The 18,295-nt window shown below is 36.3% G+C and overlaps 2 protein-coding genes across 3 annotated transcripts in view; both read right to left on the bottom strand.

Annotated features, from left to right (window-relative positions):
• Positions 1-3,685, bottom strand: part of LOC107713198 (high mobility group protein B3-like) — a 5,981-nt gene extending 2,296 nt beyond the window's left edge. The window contains exons 1-4 of the mRNA XM_016518638.1: positions 3,558-3,685; positions 819-997; positions 565-707; positions 273-447 (exon numbers count right to left, since the gene is read on the bottom strand). Coding sequence (XP_016374124.1) covers positions 273-447; positions 565-707; positions 819-968 — 468 coding nt within the window. The 5' untranslated portion in view covers positions 969-997; positions 3,558-3,685. The remainder of the gene's footprint in view (positions 1-272; positions 448-564; positions 708-818; positions 998-3,557) is intronic.
• Positions 3,686-4,349: 664 nt separating this feature from the next.
• The window catches only part of LOC107713197 (myotubularin-related protein 1-like), a 14,971-nt gene continuing 1,025 nt past the window's right edge, over positions 4,350-18,295 (bottom strand). Inside the window, exons 2-16 of one of the 2 annotated variants that reach the window (XM_016518636.1) lie at positions 17,334-17,439; positions 16,839-16,904; positions 15,277-15,352; positions 14,966-15,060; positions 12,639-12,746; positions 12,408-12,509; positions 12,236-12,319; positions 11,978-12,127; positions 10,653-10,841; positions 8,725-8,910; positions 6,885-7,091; positions 6,695-6,787; positions 6,495-6,608; positions 6,239-6,415; positions 4,350-5,198 (exon numbers count right to left, since the gene is read on the bottom strand). In XM_016518636.1, the coding sequence (XP_016374122.1) occupies positions 5,049-5,198; positions 6,239-6,415; positions 6,495-6,608; positions 6,695-6,787; positions 6,885-7,091; positions 8,725-8,910; positions 10,653-10,841; positions 11,978-12,127; positions 12,236-12,319; positions 12,408-12,509; positions 12,639-12,746; positions 14,966-15,060; positions 15,277-15,352; positions 16,839-16,904; positions 17,334-17,439 (1,903 nt within the window). In that variant the 3' untranslated portion in view covers positions 4,350-5,048. The remainder of the gene's footprint in view (positions 5,199-6,238; positions 6,416-6,494; positions 6,609-6,694; positions 6,788-6,884; positions 7,092-8,724; positions 8,911-10,652; positions 10,842-11,977; positions 12,128-12,235; positions 12,320-12,407; positions 12,510-12,638; positions 12,747-14,965; positions 15,061-15,276; positions 15,353-16,838; positions 16,905-17,333; positions 17,440-18,295) is intronic. The other variant, XM_016518637.1, reaches the window with a different exon arrangement.

The following is an 18,295-nucleotide window of genomic DNA, read 5'->3' as shown; positions in this document are numbered from 1 at the left end:
ACACACACACACACACACACACACACACAAACAAAAACAAACCACTAGCAGTCAAGAGTATGAAATATTAATTTTTTTCTTTAAAATTAATACTCAAGATTATTTTCCTATTTGAATGCATTTTAAAATGTTATTTATTCCTGTGATGCCAAAGCAGAATTTTCAGCAGCCATTACTCCAGTCTTCAGTGCCACAGGATCCTTCAGAAATCAATCTTTCATTCATTCTTTAACCACCATCCACACTGAATAATGAACAGCATTTTGCTCCACCTTCTGATACTTGTCCTTCAGTTTGTTGGCCTTGGACTGGAAGGGCTGCTTCTCCGAATCAGACAGATTATTCCACATCTCTCCCAGCCTCTTGGCTACATCTCCAATGCCCAGACTGGGGTTCTGAGCCTTGATGTTGGGCCTTTGTTCTGCACAGAACAGAAAAAATCCAGACCTGGGAATAAGAAGAGAGACAAATATTTAAGTAACTAAACTAGACAAGCCCATAGTCCATCCAGAATCAATAAAAGAAGCTCTAGCAATAAGCATTCTGAAAGGAAAGAGCACATACTGTGGCCGCCTTGGAGCATTGGGGTCCTTCATCTGCTTCCGACTTTTCTTTCCTGGATTGTAGCTCATCATTTCCTGGTCATAACGGACCTTGTCCTGTTTGGCCAGGTCTTCAAATTTAGTCTTCTCTTTTGGTGACATAGTCTGAAACAGATGACATGAAGCCACTACCTGTAGCCTTTATTCATTTTTATTTATTTATTTATTTAATTTTTTAAAGATATAGACATCTCCAGATAAGAATAACCTACTTACTTTCCATCTCTCGGAGCACTTCTTTGAAAATTCTGAAAAGTTAACCGTGACACCAGGGTTCTTCTTGTTGTGCTCTTCACGGCACGTCTTCACAAAATAGGCATAGGCGGACGACTTGCCCTTGGGTTTCCCTGGCTCACCCTTTGCCATTATTACAAGCCACTCAACTATCACCACACCTAGAAATACACAGACAATTTAATAAACTAAAACATAAATGTATATTACGGAGATGACCCAAATGATTAGGTGCCACAGTTTCAGTATAAATAAACTGCATCTTTTCATACATAGCTCATTCCAAGAGACTCTCTTAATAGAGTGCCATAGTCCCACCCACTTTTCAGCAGCATTGGTTCCAGAAATAATTTTCATATTCGTTTTACTCGTAGGGATTTTAAAGGAATCTTTAAAGAGGTGCAAGTTGAAATTCAAACCAACAAACTATGAGGTGAATTATAACATTACAACATTATATGCTTTGATTTAATTTGAAAATCAGATAAAAATAAAAAAAAAAAGTTACAAGACTGTGTACTTAATTGCTATATCACATTTATTGCAATAATAATAATTGCACTAAATGCAGTGGTTCATGGGAGTGGACAGGAGTTAGAGAGTTCTTTTGGTGCAAACGGTTTCAATTCTTTGATTAGTGTAATTTTTTTACAGAATCATGGGTAACGTAGTATTCATTCATTAGAAAAAAAAAAAAAAAAAAAAAAAAAAAAAAAAAAAAAAGTTGAATTCATGCAGGCTGATGACTTCAACAGAAGCATATACCATCGATTACGAACCTCGTAGCTCTTTAAAGTTGGTCTGTCTTTAAGGACTTAAGTTAAGGTAAAAAAATTGTTAATGGGATATTTACTTTGGGGACCCGTTTGTTTCAATTAGGGCTGTCAAAAATTTTTAGAATATTCGTCAAATGAAAAAAAAAAAAAAAAAAAAAAAAAAACGCATTCATTGCATTTCACGAAATGCGACGACAATTGCAGTTGAACCCACTAGATGCGGCGCTGCTACGTTGTTCATTCAATATATTGAGGAAAACGACAGCATCAGTGTGGAAATTATGTTGTTTACAGCGAAACAGAAACCAAGCCGTTCACACAGAACGCATATTTATCACATTTTCTAGCGGGACATCTATCAGCGTTGCACTCGCATCTCGCACAAGAGAGCGGCATGTTTAGAGTTTTTTTAAAGTTCAACTTTTAAAAAAACATGTCTCAAGACTTTATGGCGGTTTTCCCCCATCCCACTGCATCTCAATTTTTAAATGAAGTAGCCTACTCTTTGTGATTGGTTTTTGGTTTAGAAACAATTTAAACATTATGCACTTTTTTTTCCAAAGATAGTCATGTTATTTTATTACGCTTTGAAGAAACGTGCATAATATTTTGCTCGATGCGCCCTCTTGTGGCCTCAGGAGAGAAGCCAAAAGCTTTTTTTCCCCCTAACTGAAATTATGCCTTTTAAATTCGAATATAATTCGAATTTTGATAATATTTAAGTGGAAAATTCGAATTTAGTTAGTCATTTTACAGCCCTAGTTTCAATATATAACGCATGTTCTGCATATCGTCGGAGGTGCCTGCAAACACTACTTTATTATATTCCATGTTGTGAAGTGCAAACTGATGACAGAAACTAAACTTTATTTCAAAACGTAAATTAGTGATTATTTCCAAAATAAGATGTTATTTAACCGCGTGACTAGTTTAAAGGCCAGTAATGTGTGAAGAGAGGGACTGACTGGCCGCTTCTCTTCAATCAGACTCCAGTCATTAAAATGGCCTCTATCAGCGTCGAGGAACAATGATTTGCACATCGCCGTTTTCACAGCAGACACTTCGAGGACACGTCGACTTTTAAAAGCTGCTAGGTAAGCCATTTTAAAAGTTGTTTAAATACAATGAGCTGCGAAGCCAGCTCTTGCTAAGTTTTACCAGTTCCACACTTGACGCTAAAAATACTATCGTGTAGGCTTGCGACATGAATATTAATTACGCACAGTGACGTTCGCCCCACATAGCTAACTGATTGGTTGCAATGTAGACATATTCTGGTGGGCGTATTTAGTGGGCCAGTGAAATAACGAATCATACTATGGAGAAGGCGTTCATTATGAATATTAAATTAAGTTACGCTGTAGGAATTTTACGCAGCAACGTCAACGAAATCATTAACATTCATGAGCCAAACCTTCCCCATAGTAGGATTCGCAAATTCGCGCCCGGCACAAACCTGTTTATAACAAAGGCAGCCGCAAACCAGCCATGACTGGCACTGGCTGTCAACAGCACTTCAACAGCTCAATGCTCTCCATAATCAGAAAACATACAACGAGCTAAAACTATTACACAGCAAACTCAGCGACGACACACGGCGCACTTCACAACAGTTTTTCAGGCAATTTAGCAGCCCGTGATTTTTGAGGCAGATTTTTTTACATCGCCAGCCATTTTAAAAGCACGTTCGTCACTCAACTTCGGTTTAAGAGACAAAAAAAATGTAGCTTTTCTACACTAAATGTAAGCGAAATAGTTTAGAACTAACGGAATAAAAACCACCGTTAAACATTTCACTGTAAATGAGTTTTTAAAAGAAAAACACGGTTAGTTATATATAAAATATGGTTTACGCACCAAAAAAGGCTTTAAATAATTAAAACAAGATATTAAAGAGAATATTAAGCCCCAGTGAAAATTCTAAAATGGACTCTTTTATAAATACCTTCTGCTAATGTTTGTCCTTTCGGCTGTTCTCCTCAATCACACTAACGGCCTCCTCGAGTCGCGCTTCTTCTCTATAGAAGCCCACACAGCCTCGCGCTAGCTCACTACGAGACCTGTCTGATTGGCCAGTCCCGGCACGCATTTAAAACAGCCTCCACAACTGTGGATTGGCTAAAAGGTCATACATATTCATAACCTGCTTGCCGCCATTGGACAGAAGCATAAGCCACACCCATTATTCAAAAACAAGGCGGGAAAAACAAGTTTCACGCGTGAGCGTGAACTACAGGCGGTACAGTGCACTATGCAGAGGAACTGTATACTGTATAATGTTTAGGGTGTGAGAATACTGAGTAGAGGAGCAGAAAATATGAAAACGAGGATGGCCTACAAAAACAGAAAGATGGTAATACAAAATATTGTGTTAAAAGGTTTGTCCACAAGCAAGGACGTGTCAAGGACATACATGAATACGGTTTTTGTTTTCAATATTACACTTAGTAGAGTAACTAGATTTATTTGTTGGCTTAAATTGCATTTTCATGTACTCTGAACCCATGTTTTTTTTAATTATTATGAACAATATTTTGTCTAATTAACAGCAAATTTGCAGATTTATCATGGATTACCAAAAGCAGCAGAAATAACACGTAAGATTGTTTTTTATTCTTTATACAACAAAATGTAGTTTTAAACATATTAAGATACTCAATTATTACAAATATAAGCTTATAAGAAATTAGAAATTTATTATAAAATTACTATAACACACTTTAAAAAAAAAGGGGTATTACAAACACATTCAGAAAATAACATATATATACGCATTAGCCAACTTTTAGTAAACTGTCATAGTAATCTTGAAATGCATTTAAAATAATAATAAAAGATAATAAAAGAAGGTGGCGGTTTATGTACACAACTATGTCACTACCTCAGAGCAAAGCTATGCACAAATTTTATATTATGCATGATTTTAAATTATGTTACATTTCAATTAGTGTTGAGGAGTAATTCTTGTATGCAATATAAGAGCAAGAACATTTTTGGAATATTCAGGCATTTTCTGTAGAGAGACTGTTTAGTTCTGAATACCATTTTAACACAATTTGACCACGATTTCTTGGAATAGGCTTTTCAATATACTCAGCTCTCGATAAAACTCAGATGTTAAAATCAACCTCCAAAAGTGCAATTTTTTCAAAATTGCTCCCAATAATATGTGATAAAATTGAAATAGCTTTCACAAAGTTATGCACAGAAAACTCTATAGAAAATGTCTGTTGAACTGTAGTGCTATGTGATTTGGCCAGTGGTTTTATGGCCTTTAGGGGGCACCAATGACCAAACAGTAGTTATTATTCCAAGGATTACGCTTAGGATCTTATCAAACATATGTAAATGTTGTTATTATCCAACTGTGACAACAGAGATCGGAACAAATATAACTGATTTTGACACCAGTATTTACCAAGTTAGTAAGATATGCTCAGACAGTAGTCTGCATGGGCATGCCTTCATGCTCTGAGGAAGAGGAGAGAGAATGTGATGAAGCTGCATCTCGTTTTAACTCGTCCACTCTCTTCTGCAACTCTGACTTCAGGACCAACAACTCCTTCAGACTCTGATGAACAGGAACCTGACAAACAGAGACGGGGAAAAACAGAGCCTTTAGTGTCACTGAATGTGAAGTACACAACAACATTTTTGACTTGTTAAATTTATAAAATGTATTAAAATTCATAAAAATAAAAAGCAAAGTTTACTAAACGAAAACAAATTAAAATGTATATATAAATAAATTATACTAAATTTTAATGTGAACATTTTTAATGTGAATAATTTTTTAATGCATTTTTTTTTCTTTATCCAATTAAAATCATCTGATCTGAGCAACCAAGTTTAAAGTATCCAAGTGTAAAGAATTTAATGACATGCCCAACTGCATTGACAAACAGATCAAAATTAAATGGCCAATACAGTTTTTTTATAGAATTAATATAATTTTAGAAAGTTATATTTAAATACAAATTATCGTACTAAATAAACATTTTATTTATTTTCAAGTAATTTATAATTTATTTACTTTTTTAATGAATTCACATTCACAAGGGAGTGGAATGAAAAAAACAAAAACAGTACGTCTAGAGATGCAATTTTTTATTTATATTATAAATATATTAATTTATAATATAAAGTATATTATATAAATATACATAAAATGGTGTTCAAAAGTCATGGACCACCAAACTGTGGATTTCATCCCAATAAAAATGGAAAAACCTACAAGATTTTAGAATTTTTAGCACAGCTTGAATAAATAATATATAATATTAATTAAAAAAAATAAATAAACCTTCATATAAAAGTCAAATATTACCCTTTAGGGATTCCTATTTATAGTAAATAAAACCACATAAACCATATAATGCATATTTTCTAAAATAAATGGTTAAAAATATAAATTTGACCATATATTAAATAAAATAACATTTTAAGTAAATGCAGGCAATCCTAAGATTTTATATAATGCAACTTAAAATACAAATCAACTCAGAATCTTAATTGTTTTACACCGTTATTAGTGTAACTCCACAACACACATTTTTCACCTATAACCACTGAAGCAAATGTGGAATAAGTAGCTATCAACTATCATCCTCTGCATCCCCTGCTCACCTGTGGCCTCATGCGGGGGTTCCAGCGCACATAATAACTGACCCAAAGCTCTAGATGTCTCAAACTGGCTACTGGATATAAAACATGGTGCTCGTAGTTCACATACAGCGGGTTGGTAAACTCCTCAAGCTGGCTGTTCACATATGACCACAGAGATATGGTCTTGCTGTACACCTCCTGCAAAAAAAATCCCAACTGAATGACATTAGGCTGACTAAATCATGACAGAATGACAGTTGTATGCATCTGTTCTTGCCTTCGAGACCCGTTCTTGCTCGCTGTTGTAAAGAAACGTCCCAAACAGGCAGCTGTACAGGTGATCAAGCACCGTGATGAGAAACAGCTCATTGAATTCAAATGCAGAGGGAAACTATGAAGAGAGAGAAAAAAAAAAAGAGAACACTTTGGTCATATAATAAACGTCGCATTTTTCATTTCAGCTCCACTGTTCCTCACCTGCCGGGCCATTTGCCAGACACAGTCGATGAACTGCACAAAGAGAGGGGAGCGCTCAGAGTTTGCATGATTCCCATCTCCATGTCCCACTCGCTGACAGACAGAAGGCCAGAGAAGGAAGCCGTAAGATGCTAGTAAACATTCAGTGCACAATGTTTTTCTCCATCCATATACACAGGATGTTACTGACCGAGGCAAAGCGGTGTCCGAAGCTCAGCCACTCCTTCTCCAGAAGCACCTGGAAGCCCCTGAGCGAGCGGTAGTGTGCGTCCAGCATGAGCATGGCCAGAGAGGTGAGCTGAGCCGTGCGGTCCCAGCCATCGCTGCAGTGCACCACCACTGACGTCTTTCCCGACTCGATTCGGTCTGCGATGCGCACCGCACCTGCTAGCAAGAGCTACAGAGAAAACAGATGGTCATTTTGGTGGGTGCTGTACCTTTAAGACATGCTTTTTATTATATTATTTTTATTCATATTATTCTACGTGTTTTAAATTATTAAGTCAATTAAATAATTACATTTAATTATATACAACTATTTTAAAAACCTGTTAATTTCTGCACTTTGTTAAATGTAACAATAAATAATACAACTAATACATTCATCATTTTTAGAGCTTCAATTTAAAATTGCATTTCTGTATTATCTTTATTCAATTCAAATTTAGCTTAGCTGAGCAACCAAGTTCATTAGCTGCTACCGAGTGTGAAGTATACAATGGCATTTAAATCCAACCCAGTGTAAGCATTTTTTGACTGCACTGACAAACGTGTTCAAAAAACACACACACACACACACATTTTTTTCCTAAAAAATATCTTTTGTTTGTAAGATTCTCAAAACTTGAAAAGAATCATCTTAAAGATCATTGTGAATAGCTTCGTAAAGTTAGAATAACCTGCAACTTGTCTTAAATCCAACCGACTGTCAGCATTTTTTAACAGCATTGACAAACATATAAAGAAAATCTAATGTCCAATACTGTTTTAAATGCAAGTAAATTTAGTTTTATTTTACTAAATAAACTTTTTCTTTTTTCTTTCTTTGAATTTACATTTTTATTGAAAAACGGTCTAAAGATGTGATTTTTAAAACATCCTAAAAACCTCTTTTAACTTGTGCTCTGAGTTTTTAGAATGTCTTGTGTGTGAGACACGGCAAACGACACTAGACATGCAAAGGTCAAACCACATGTCCATCTAGCGCATGTTTACATAGAAAACAATGGAAAATTCTTCTTAACTGTTTTTCTTCTTATTTTCTAAACTAAGAAAAAAATGTAAGAATAATTTGATAATAATAAAACATGTAGTACAGATATGCTATATACATAAATTATGCAAGGGAATGTGAACAGGATGTGAATAGAACACTTTAGCTTACGGGGCGGTAATATTATAATGAGATCCCTTTGCCACGTCACCAAGGGAGCGAAATCAGACGCGCTCGTTTTCTCAGACGCTTGCAGAAAAAAAGGCTTATCAAAACAAAGTTACTGGGTTAATCTTTTTTACGTTTCCTTGGTTGGTAGATGCACCGGGGACCTGATTATAGCACTTAAAATCTGGAAAAGTCAGATTTTCATGATATGTCACCTTTAAGTTAAAAACGACATAATATTGCAAACATGCAGCTTTTCACTTCACAAGACATTAATTGATGCACTGGAGTGGTGTGGATTATTGTAATGTTTTTATAAGCTGTTTGGACTCTCATTCTGACGGCACCCATTCACTGCTGAGCAAGTGATGTGCTAAATTACTCTAAATCTGTTCAGGTCAAGACTTCTCACTCATAAAATGTCTTATTTCTTAACTTCTTTCTATAAAAAAGATTTTCGATTTGACAGTGCAACAGATTCAGCCATCGGATTGTTTACTTGTAAGTGTTAAGCAAAAGAAATATTTGAAAACAGAGAAGACAGAACAGAAACATCAATGAAACTTCATGAGTATAAATGTCAGGATATAATGACCATCTGATGGAGTCCATCATGGTGCAGTGCAGTGATATAGTCACATATTCTCACCCTGATGTACTCCAGCCAGTGTGTAGAATCCACAGATGAGAACCAGCGCTGTTGGTCGATGGCAGGATACACCACCTCCTTGAGTTTCCTCAGGGATTCTCTCATCACGTGTATGTTGGGGATCTCCAGAAAGTTCAGCTCCACATTGATATAGAAACTCTCATTCTCATATCCTCCATCTTTGGCCTACACAAGAGAAGCCACATATCAGCTATTCCAGAAAATCTGGTACAATAGCTAGTTTGTTGCTGGCTCAAGATGGTCTACCAGGCTGCACCAGTGCTGACCAACTAATGACCAGCCAGAAACCAACAGCAACCAGCTTAAAGGCTGGAATACATGATGTATGATGCCTAGTGTTTTAAAATCTTCCAGCTTCAAGAGCCGTGTCACATGATGCTAAGGGGAACATGTTTTGACATGTTAAGCCCACAGCATTACTGAATTATCTATAAGATTGATCATTTCTTTCATGAAAATACTGAACTGAACTTCTAAGAAATGCTCTCAAGCCTAGTCTTGTCCTCATCTGGACTAATCCCAATAACAGGTAATATTAATGTAAAATGGATGAGATTCCAGCTGAGCGAAAATGCTTATTTTACTCATTTACTCTCATGTTGTTTCAAAAACATATGACTCTCTTTCTCCTGTAGAACATCAAAGATGATATTTTGAGAAATATGTTCTTTTTGTCCATACACCAATTGTTGTTGTTTGGTTCCCAAAATTCTGCAAAATATCCTCTTTTGTGTTTCTCAAGAGAAAGTTGAAAGATGGCAGAAACATTATGTTATATAATTAATCAGAGATTGGTAGGTCTATTAGTAAAATCTGTTGACTTTAGCAATGGTGACTGTTAAAAAATGGGAAAAGCACTTTTTTTTCTCTAAAGTTTGCAGACCTGTAACTCAAGAAATATTACAGCTATCTTAATGCCCTTTTAGATTTTGGGTTTTTCTTTTGGTATCTTCTTTTTAAAGGCTCTATCTGGTTCCATTCCAGTGATACTGGAATCTCAATATGGCTCCAGGACAAAACTGTTGTCAGTGGTCAAAAACCAAAAGTTGGACACTCTGCAATCAGCTGATTCGTTTTCTTTTAAAGAGGAACGTCTGAAGAACAAATAATGTTGAAACTGGAAATGTATCTTGTTTCCCGCTATTAAAACAACTGCATAGAACATACCTGTCCAAGTGCCATAAATATTCTTTTCCCAAAGTTTCCATGCCTGTGTGTGCACAAATGATTAATGTGCCTGTAACTCGTGCCTGTATATTAAGGCTCTTAATAAACTTTTCTTTTGTAATCTTTGAAGCTGTATACAAAGTGACCATCATTTGGTTTTTGACCACTGAAAATGGGTCATTTTCAACATTTTGGACATGAAGCCGCATTGAGACCCCATATCTCTGAGATTGAACCATATAGGGCCTTGAAAATGATGATTAGATATTATAGAAATATGACTATATAGATCAGTGGGTATACACTAAAATAATGTGCATGAAAAAAGTAATATTGTGAAATATTATTACATGATTTTCTATTTGAATATATTTTAAAATGTAATTTATTCCTATGATGCAAAGCTGAATTTTCAGCATCATTACTCCAGTCTTCAGTGTTACATGATCTTTCAGAAATAATTCTAATATGCTGTTTTGCTGCTCAAGAAACATTTCTTATCATTATCAATGTTAATAACAGTTGAGCTGCTTAATATTGTTGTGGAAACCATGATAACGTTTTTTTCAGGATTCTTTGATTAATAGAAAGTTCAAAAGAACAGCATTTATTTAAAACAGAAAACATTACAAATGTCTTTATTGTCACTCTTTCTCAATTTAATTCATCCAAAAACTGTTACTGACCTCAAACCTTTGAACGGTAGTGCAGTATTCATTTGTTAAAACAGAGTTGCTTACTTTGTTAGTGTCAGCCACAGTGCTTTGGCGAGCATCAAAGATGCAGAGTTTGTGAGACTGTGCGTTGGCGTCGAGAATGGTCTGCAGGTACCGCTCATCCTCCCTGCAGCGGCGGTCTGATGGACCCACCTGCGGCTGACCGCAGCGCACTATAGCGGCCTGACTCTCAGGGTGAATCCAGGACAGCACCTGATGGAAGGGGATAATGTTATTTTCTATTTTCATTTAAATTTTAGTAAAAGTTCTAGTATTTTTTCATGTGTTTTTGTCATTTTTATTAGTCTATTTAAAAAAAAAAAAAGTGTTTATACAGTTTTGATAAATATTCATTTCAGTTTTTCTTTTAGTTAATTGAGTACATCAAGTTAAATTAAATGAAAATGAAAAATGTTGCCTTGGCAACTATCTGAAATGAAATGTATGTTTTTATATTTTATTTTATTTAAATTAATGTTTTTTTTATTTTAAGTAACAAATATGTTTTTTATGGTTTTAGTTTTTGTTAGGGGTCATCGGATGCCCATTTTCCACAAGTTGATATGATTCTTTAGGGTCTTAATGAAAAGTCTGTAACATAGTTTGGTTAAAATTTCTCAATGGTAGTGTAAAACAACACCCTTTTTACCCTGTCAAAAACAGCTCTTTCCAGAGCAAGCTGTTTTGAAGCATTTTCCTTTAAATGCAAATGAGCTCTGCTGACCCCACCCCTCTCTTCCGATCATGAGTCATTTGCACTAACATAGACGCATTTATGTAGATCGGGGGCGCATTCCCTTCAGAAACAAACGTAATCCACTGCGTCTTCAGCGGCTCAGATGTCGGGAGTAAATGACTACTGCTATGTTCATTATTACATCCAACAACAAAACACCTCAATCGCTTAGGAGACATTCTTGTCTACATCTGCTCTGGCAGTGAAACAATGGCGGACCGATGACAGCTCACTCAGGGCGGGTCTGAGGTAAGACGCCAGTCCAGTCTGTGCTGAAATGCTACTGTCAATCAAACTATCGTGGGAGGGGCCTGTCTATGTGACATCACAGACAGGTATCTGAGATCGGCTCGATTTGAGAAAGGGGAAAACATTTAACCAGATAAAAAAAAAAACACTGGGTGGATTTTTATCATTATAGGGTGGTTGTGTACACACACTGCCAATACACATTTCAGTTCAAACAACTTGTAAAAGTGCATGTAGCATCCGATGACCCCTTTAACTATAATAACCCTGATGACAATACAGGTGCTGTTAGAAGATATTTCAATTTATCCCAAAAAATGAAACAAAATTCTCCTTTTCAATTTAAAATAATTAGTTATCTTACTGGGAAACGGCGTTTGGCCCTAAAGGCCGCCACTCTCTTCAGTTCGTCCTCTGTGACGTTTGAAGGCAGGATCAGCAAAGCGGGATACGTCTCGCACAGCTCATAACTGCTGTTGACTTTACTGATGATCCAGCTCTCGTTCGGAAGACCCTGTTACCGTCCACAACATCGACACAGGTACATCAGAACATAATACCAAAATAATGACCTGTAATAACACATAATTTACATATGGTGAGTGATGAGGACAGTTCTTACCTGCCTCTTATACTCAGCGACTGGGTCGTAGATCTTCCAGCCATCTTCTGGAAACGTCTCCCGGTACTTAAAGGCAAAGAGAGGCTGAGGGAAGAGAGGGAACGTGTATCATGAAACATACTGAAACACCTTCAGCTAGTTCACACATCTGGGTGTTTTCATAAAGTCGTACCAGGTTGTGGGAGAGAGGGAATGCGTACTTTGACAGTGTTTCAAACACCTCCAAATTGCTCTGTCCCTCCTTCTTGTACGCAAACCGGGGGTTTCTCAAGTCCTGTGGAAAAACAACAAAACAGGAATTAATATTTAAAGGTGTGAGCAAAAGAATAAATAGAAGCAAAGACAGGAAAAGGAAGAGACTGAGTGCCAGTGAAGAGTGGAAAAAGACTGATGTGCCCTTTGCCTTGCAAACTATCTCAAGTCCTTGAGTGTTGTCTCCGTGACTCTGAACGGCGATAGACTCCAGTCTGCTAATGGCTCCAAGATTCACATCCAGCACAAACGGAGGATCCTTTGCCAAACACAAAAACAACACTATCAACCAACCAAAACATTTGTGCTTGCTGAGATCTGAGAAGACACTTTGGAATTCATTTAGAGCTTTATATCAATCTACTGAGCCAGAAACTGTATTTTATAGAGATCATGGTTGTGTCCTAATTTGCATAATTTTAGTGTGTAGTAGATTTATGCACTTTGCAGGTCATAGGAAAGTCTACACTTTTGAGTATGTAGAAAAAGCGTATGCCAGTATTAGGGCAAAAGCTAGAGCATACTTTGGTTTTAATGTTCTGGCATACCAAACCAACTAGAACTACTGGCGATGAAAGCTGCCTCGCATTACCTGGGTCCGAGCTAAAAAGTTGTGCTTGAACACGCTGCAAAAACTACAGCAAACAGCCAACTAGCACAAAATATCTGCCGCTGCCTGAGAGGAAGTAACACTCTATAACAGCAGGTGGCAGTAGTCTGTATTCATTATTAAAAGAAAAAACAGAACTAGGACTGTGGATATACAAACTCTAAACAAAGCAGCGCTTGCTTTATAGGGGTGTGCGATATCATTTCCAATAATATCGTAATTGTTGTTATCATAATTGTTTACTGATATGCGAGCTGACATTATCAAGTATGTCACTCACTTTGCAAAAAATGAATAAAAACACATCTTGAGAGTCCGATCGCATTTACTGCATGATGAAGCCTTAATAATGTCCCTATAATTCTAGTTATGAAAGCAAAAAATATCCCTACATAGGCTTTTGTTTTGTAGTTAAGTAATATCACAAAAGCAAAACTGCCTTTTTCCTGAATATTAGTGTTTGAGCGTAATTGCAAATGTGATATTAATTTTATACAGCAGTTCAAAAAACAAGAAGTTAATATTAAACGAGTTCCGAACAAAATTGGAAGCGGTGTTTCGTTCCTAAGTGAATGTGTTTTTGAACAAATAATTTGAGTCAATGATTCAAAGATCCTTTCATAAAGACAGCCACTTGCTTCATTTTTAAAGGGGTGGTTTACTGTTTTTTTTAGGCTTGATTGTGTTTATGGGGTGCAGTCTAACATGTGTTAATGCTTTGTTTTTTAAAAAAACGCATTATTTTTCACATAATTTACCTTTATTCCACACCGCTCTGTCCCTTCTCTGAGAGCGAGCTGAGCTGAATGAGAGAGAGAGAGAGAGAGAGAGAGAGATGCAGAGCGTGTGCAGAGCAGGGGGACGCAAGGAACAGTATTAAGAACCGCTGCTTTAGAACATTGATTTTGAAACTTGTGAATCTATTATAATTGTTAGAAGACCGAATCGTGATTCATATATGAATAGATTTTTACATGCACCTCTAGTTTTCTCTTCCTCTTCTCTAAAGCAGCGCAGCATGGCCTCGCCTCCTTTGCTACCTTTTCCCGAGGGCGGGGTTTATCTGGGTTTATGATGTCTCGAACCCGGGAAGTAACTTGTTGTAGTCCCTACAAGCCGTTTTTGTAGGCATTAAACTGCCAGAAGTTTGCATTTAACTTTCAGCTTCGTAACTTTGCAGATATTGTTTATGCTCAAATAGCAACATTACACACTAACTAACGTTAAAAAAAGTGAAATCGCAATGAACCACCCCTTTAAATGAATTAGCCATGTTGAACAAATTTTTTGAACGAATGATTCAATGAATCACTCATTAACACAGGGACTTGCCGCCACCTACTGGTGGTTTTAGTGCCATATTTATTTTTCCATGACAGGCCTAAACCAACCAAGGTAGCAGCACAAAAACGTACTCCGCAAAATGCTGTTTAATTATCGTTATCGGAAAAATAATTTTTTGTCAATACCGCACACCCCTATTTGCTTACCATGTTGATCAGCTGGTCTTTATTCTTTCAAGACAACCATGTCGTTATGAAAATATTCGCACAGCAAAAACTGAGCTGACAAGACACTGAATGACGGCAAGAAAGCGCAGCTAGTATCTGTGTATTGATACTGAGAAAAATGAGTATTAAAACAGTTTCAAATATTTCAGCACTGATAAGTACAGAAAAATAAATATCTACAGTACAGAAAAATCGATATTTTTTTTTACTATAAACTACATTCTTTGATGTACATTGCTCAGAACTTTAACATGAAGTGACACCACAGTCAGCTTTCAATACAGCTAGTTAAATGATGTCAGTTTGATGTTTCATTGCCTTTAGATGCTGTAAAAAGAAATAGAAAAGTGCGTTTACCCGTGTCAGGCTTTTAAATAAGAGCTTGTAGTCAGTGATGGTTAGAGTCCCCCTCAAGACCCCAGAGAACGGACAAATATACATGACATCTTTGACTGTAAAAAACACCACAGCATATGATGGTTATCTACCACTGACATGAACAACATGTGTGGAAGACCTGTAAACTATACAGTCTAAAAAGGATGACAATTTTTTGCCTTGTCCACCACATATTAACTTATTTCTTATTATGGTTGGCTTGCTATGCTTCATGATGGTTCTATATTAATACATTACATAAAAACATGCTCAATTATGAAGTTCCTTACCAATAGCTTTAATGGTTTCTCCAGGAACACGTGGAGCCTCTTCCATCTGAGCGTGCTTATTTCCTTCTCTGAGTGCCTGTCACACATTTTGATATGATTACATGCACATCATTTTCTGATTAAGGTCTATATTCTAGATACACATTTACATGTTCCTATTGGAATATTCCCGTATCAGCATAATTTAAGCATGGAGTTTTAGATATTCTGCACGGATATTCTGAATAAGGCATTTAAATGATACATAATTCTGATAAATACAGGCATATGCCAGTTGTCTAATTAGGACTTAAAGATCCCAGAATGTTGGCATTGTTTTTTTGCAGCTTACCTTCACAAGTGCCACTGACAGTAAATTATTCGGAAACCTCTAACAAAATACACATTCCAAAAAAAAAAAAAAAAAAAGTATAAAAAAACAACTCAGTGTCAGAGAGATACTCTGTATGTGGTTTCCTTTGCTACCACTCCCAAACTTTAAGTTCTCTCTCCGCCTAAAGCAAACAGTCAGTCCAACGTTTGAGGTTGTAAACACGGAAGGCAGGGCTGTAATTGAGGACACAGAGAAAAAAAAAAAAAACATCTGACGATATAATAAGCAAGCTGTTGATGATGCAAATTCAGCAAGAGCAAAATATTTGATATTCATATTTTTGGATTGGCTAGAATACACTGTGAACACCTCAACAACCACATAGCAACAGTAGCTACTGTACACCACTCCAGCATCTTGACAGTAAATTTAGCACAAGTAACTAGTAAAAATCTCATCTATATGCAGTATGAAAGCAGTATGATTACTCTTTTCAGATCCCATGAGCCACTAGTCAATGTTTGGCCCCAAAAGTCCATTTTCTGTCAGCATACTGTTGACAACGAATAGGGAGCTCAGCAGGATGAGAAGGGGCTCATGGGTCTGCTCCACCCACAGTGACACAACTGTTTGGCAGCTTCATGGACACAGAGGAATCAGAGAATTCAGTCTTTCTCTTACAGTCCAGCTGCAGGACAACGACGGCACTGTGGAGTTCAACAGGCTTGACCTTCACCAACACAAAGATCTATGGAGATCTGTTCAGCATTATGCTAATAAAGCCCTGAAAAGATGGCACGGGGTGGTGATATTTCATAATGGCTCATATGAGTCAAAACATCTGTATTTTCCCCCCTCACACATTCAGTGATCCACTGCATCAATACTGTAGAATACATTAAGCCTTACTAGAGATTCAAATACAAATCATGCTCTTTCGACAGCATTTGTGGCACAGGAAAAAACTGTGTACAAACATACAAATATATGTCCAAATATTACAATTAGTGCATTTACATGGACATGCTGGTAATTTTCAAAAACAGTTCATTATAATGACCAGACAATACAATAAATCCACATTTATAGTTTTTCAAATGTTTTTGATACAAAACAGACAGACAGACTGGTGTTTTGATAGATAAACAGACAGAAAGATAGACAGATGTTAGTAAGTTAATTATCATGTCAAATAGTTAACAGTCACACACACACACACAGACACACACACACCCAGAAAGAGACTTGCCGAAGAGGGGGCAGTCTGCTGAGGGTCACTGTCCAAGAGAAATCCTTTAACCTCCACATCACAGTCCTGCACCAAAGAAACACCACAACACCACAGAAAAACAACGAGTGATGAGGAAAGAGAGAGAAGAAAGAGTAGAAACATTACAGTGTATGTAATCCCACCAGAAAGATTGTGCAAGTGCAATCATTTCAAGAAACTATAAGAACTAGAAGCATCCATGCAGATGTAATGAGGTCAAAAGGGGTCATATACATTTGATCACTTTCCCACTTTCCCAGATCTTTGATGTTAGTCAAGGTTTCTGCATCGAAAACTCTGAACACGACACTGACACTGACTCTGTTTTCGAGGAAATCAACATATGCCTGACTATTAACCTGACAAATAAAATATATTCCAAAAAAAAAAAAGGAACTGTTTATTGAAACTTTAGATAAAAAAAAATAGATAAAATTTTTTAGATTGTATATACACACCAGTATACGCTCATACCTTGTACTCTCTGGAAATCATCTCTGAGCTGATGGGTCCAGAGATCTGGCTTGACATTGTGGCTGCAATCAGTTGTTTGCACCATTCAACATGAGCCCCTGTGGGACTGTAATGTAAAAGTGTTAGTGAGTTACATACATGTCTGACAGCAAGATATTTAGAAGAGCACAGTTTCTGTTTATGTTCAGCTGGCTCTTATTTATCCCAATAGGACCAGTACACCAACAACATTCATCATTCTGAACTATGCTGTCAGACAGTTATGTTGCATCTGTAGTTTAGATGGACTATATTTTTATACTTTATAAAACATCTTGAGCACTGGTTGAAAGTTATTGTAGCCTGTTTCCGTCATTAATCAAAAATGTAAAAAAGAAAAAGGTAATTGTGACTTTTTATCATAAAATTCCAACTTTTTTTTGCAGAATTACGAGATAAAAATTGTGAGTTACAAAGTCAGAATTGCGGGATATAAACTGAAAATGTATGTATAAAATATAAAATATTTTGCAATTCTGAATCCTTTTCTCAGATTTTTTTTTCGAAATTCTGATTTTTTTCTTCATACAATTCTGATGTTTATATCTCGCAATTCTGACTTATTTTCTTCTTTTCACAATTGTGAGTTACTGTATAAAGTCTAATTTTGAGGAAAAAGACTGACTTTTTTTATCTCAGAATTGTGAGTTTATACCTTGCAATTCTGACTTTATAACTCGCAATTGCGAGTTTATATCGCTCAAGTCTGAGAAAAAATTCAGAAATGTGAATTTATATCATGAAGTTCTGAGAAAAAAAGGGTGAATTCAGGTATGTTGACTCGCAAATGCAAGAAGAAAAAAAACCCCTCAGAATTGTGAGAAAAAAAAAAAATCGCAATTACAATTTTATTTATTTATTTTTTATTCAGTGGAGGAAACAGGCTTCCATTGCAAGCAGACTTATATACACACACACATATA

Source organism: Sinocyclocheilus rhinocerous, unplaced genomic scaffold (assembly GCF_001515625.1).
Source record: "Sinocyclocheilus rhinocerous isolate Xijiao unplaced genomic scaffold, SAMN03320098_v1.1 scaffold387, whole genome shotgun sequence".
In the NCBI taxonomy this organism is placed as follows: Eukaryota; Metazoa; Chordata; class Actinopteri; order Cypriniformes; family Cyprinidae; genus Sinocyclocheilus; species Sinocyclocheilus rhinocerous.
This window is presented reverse-complemented; position numbering and strand designations above follow the sequence as displayed.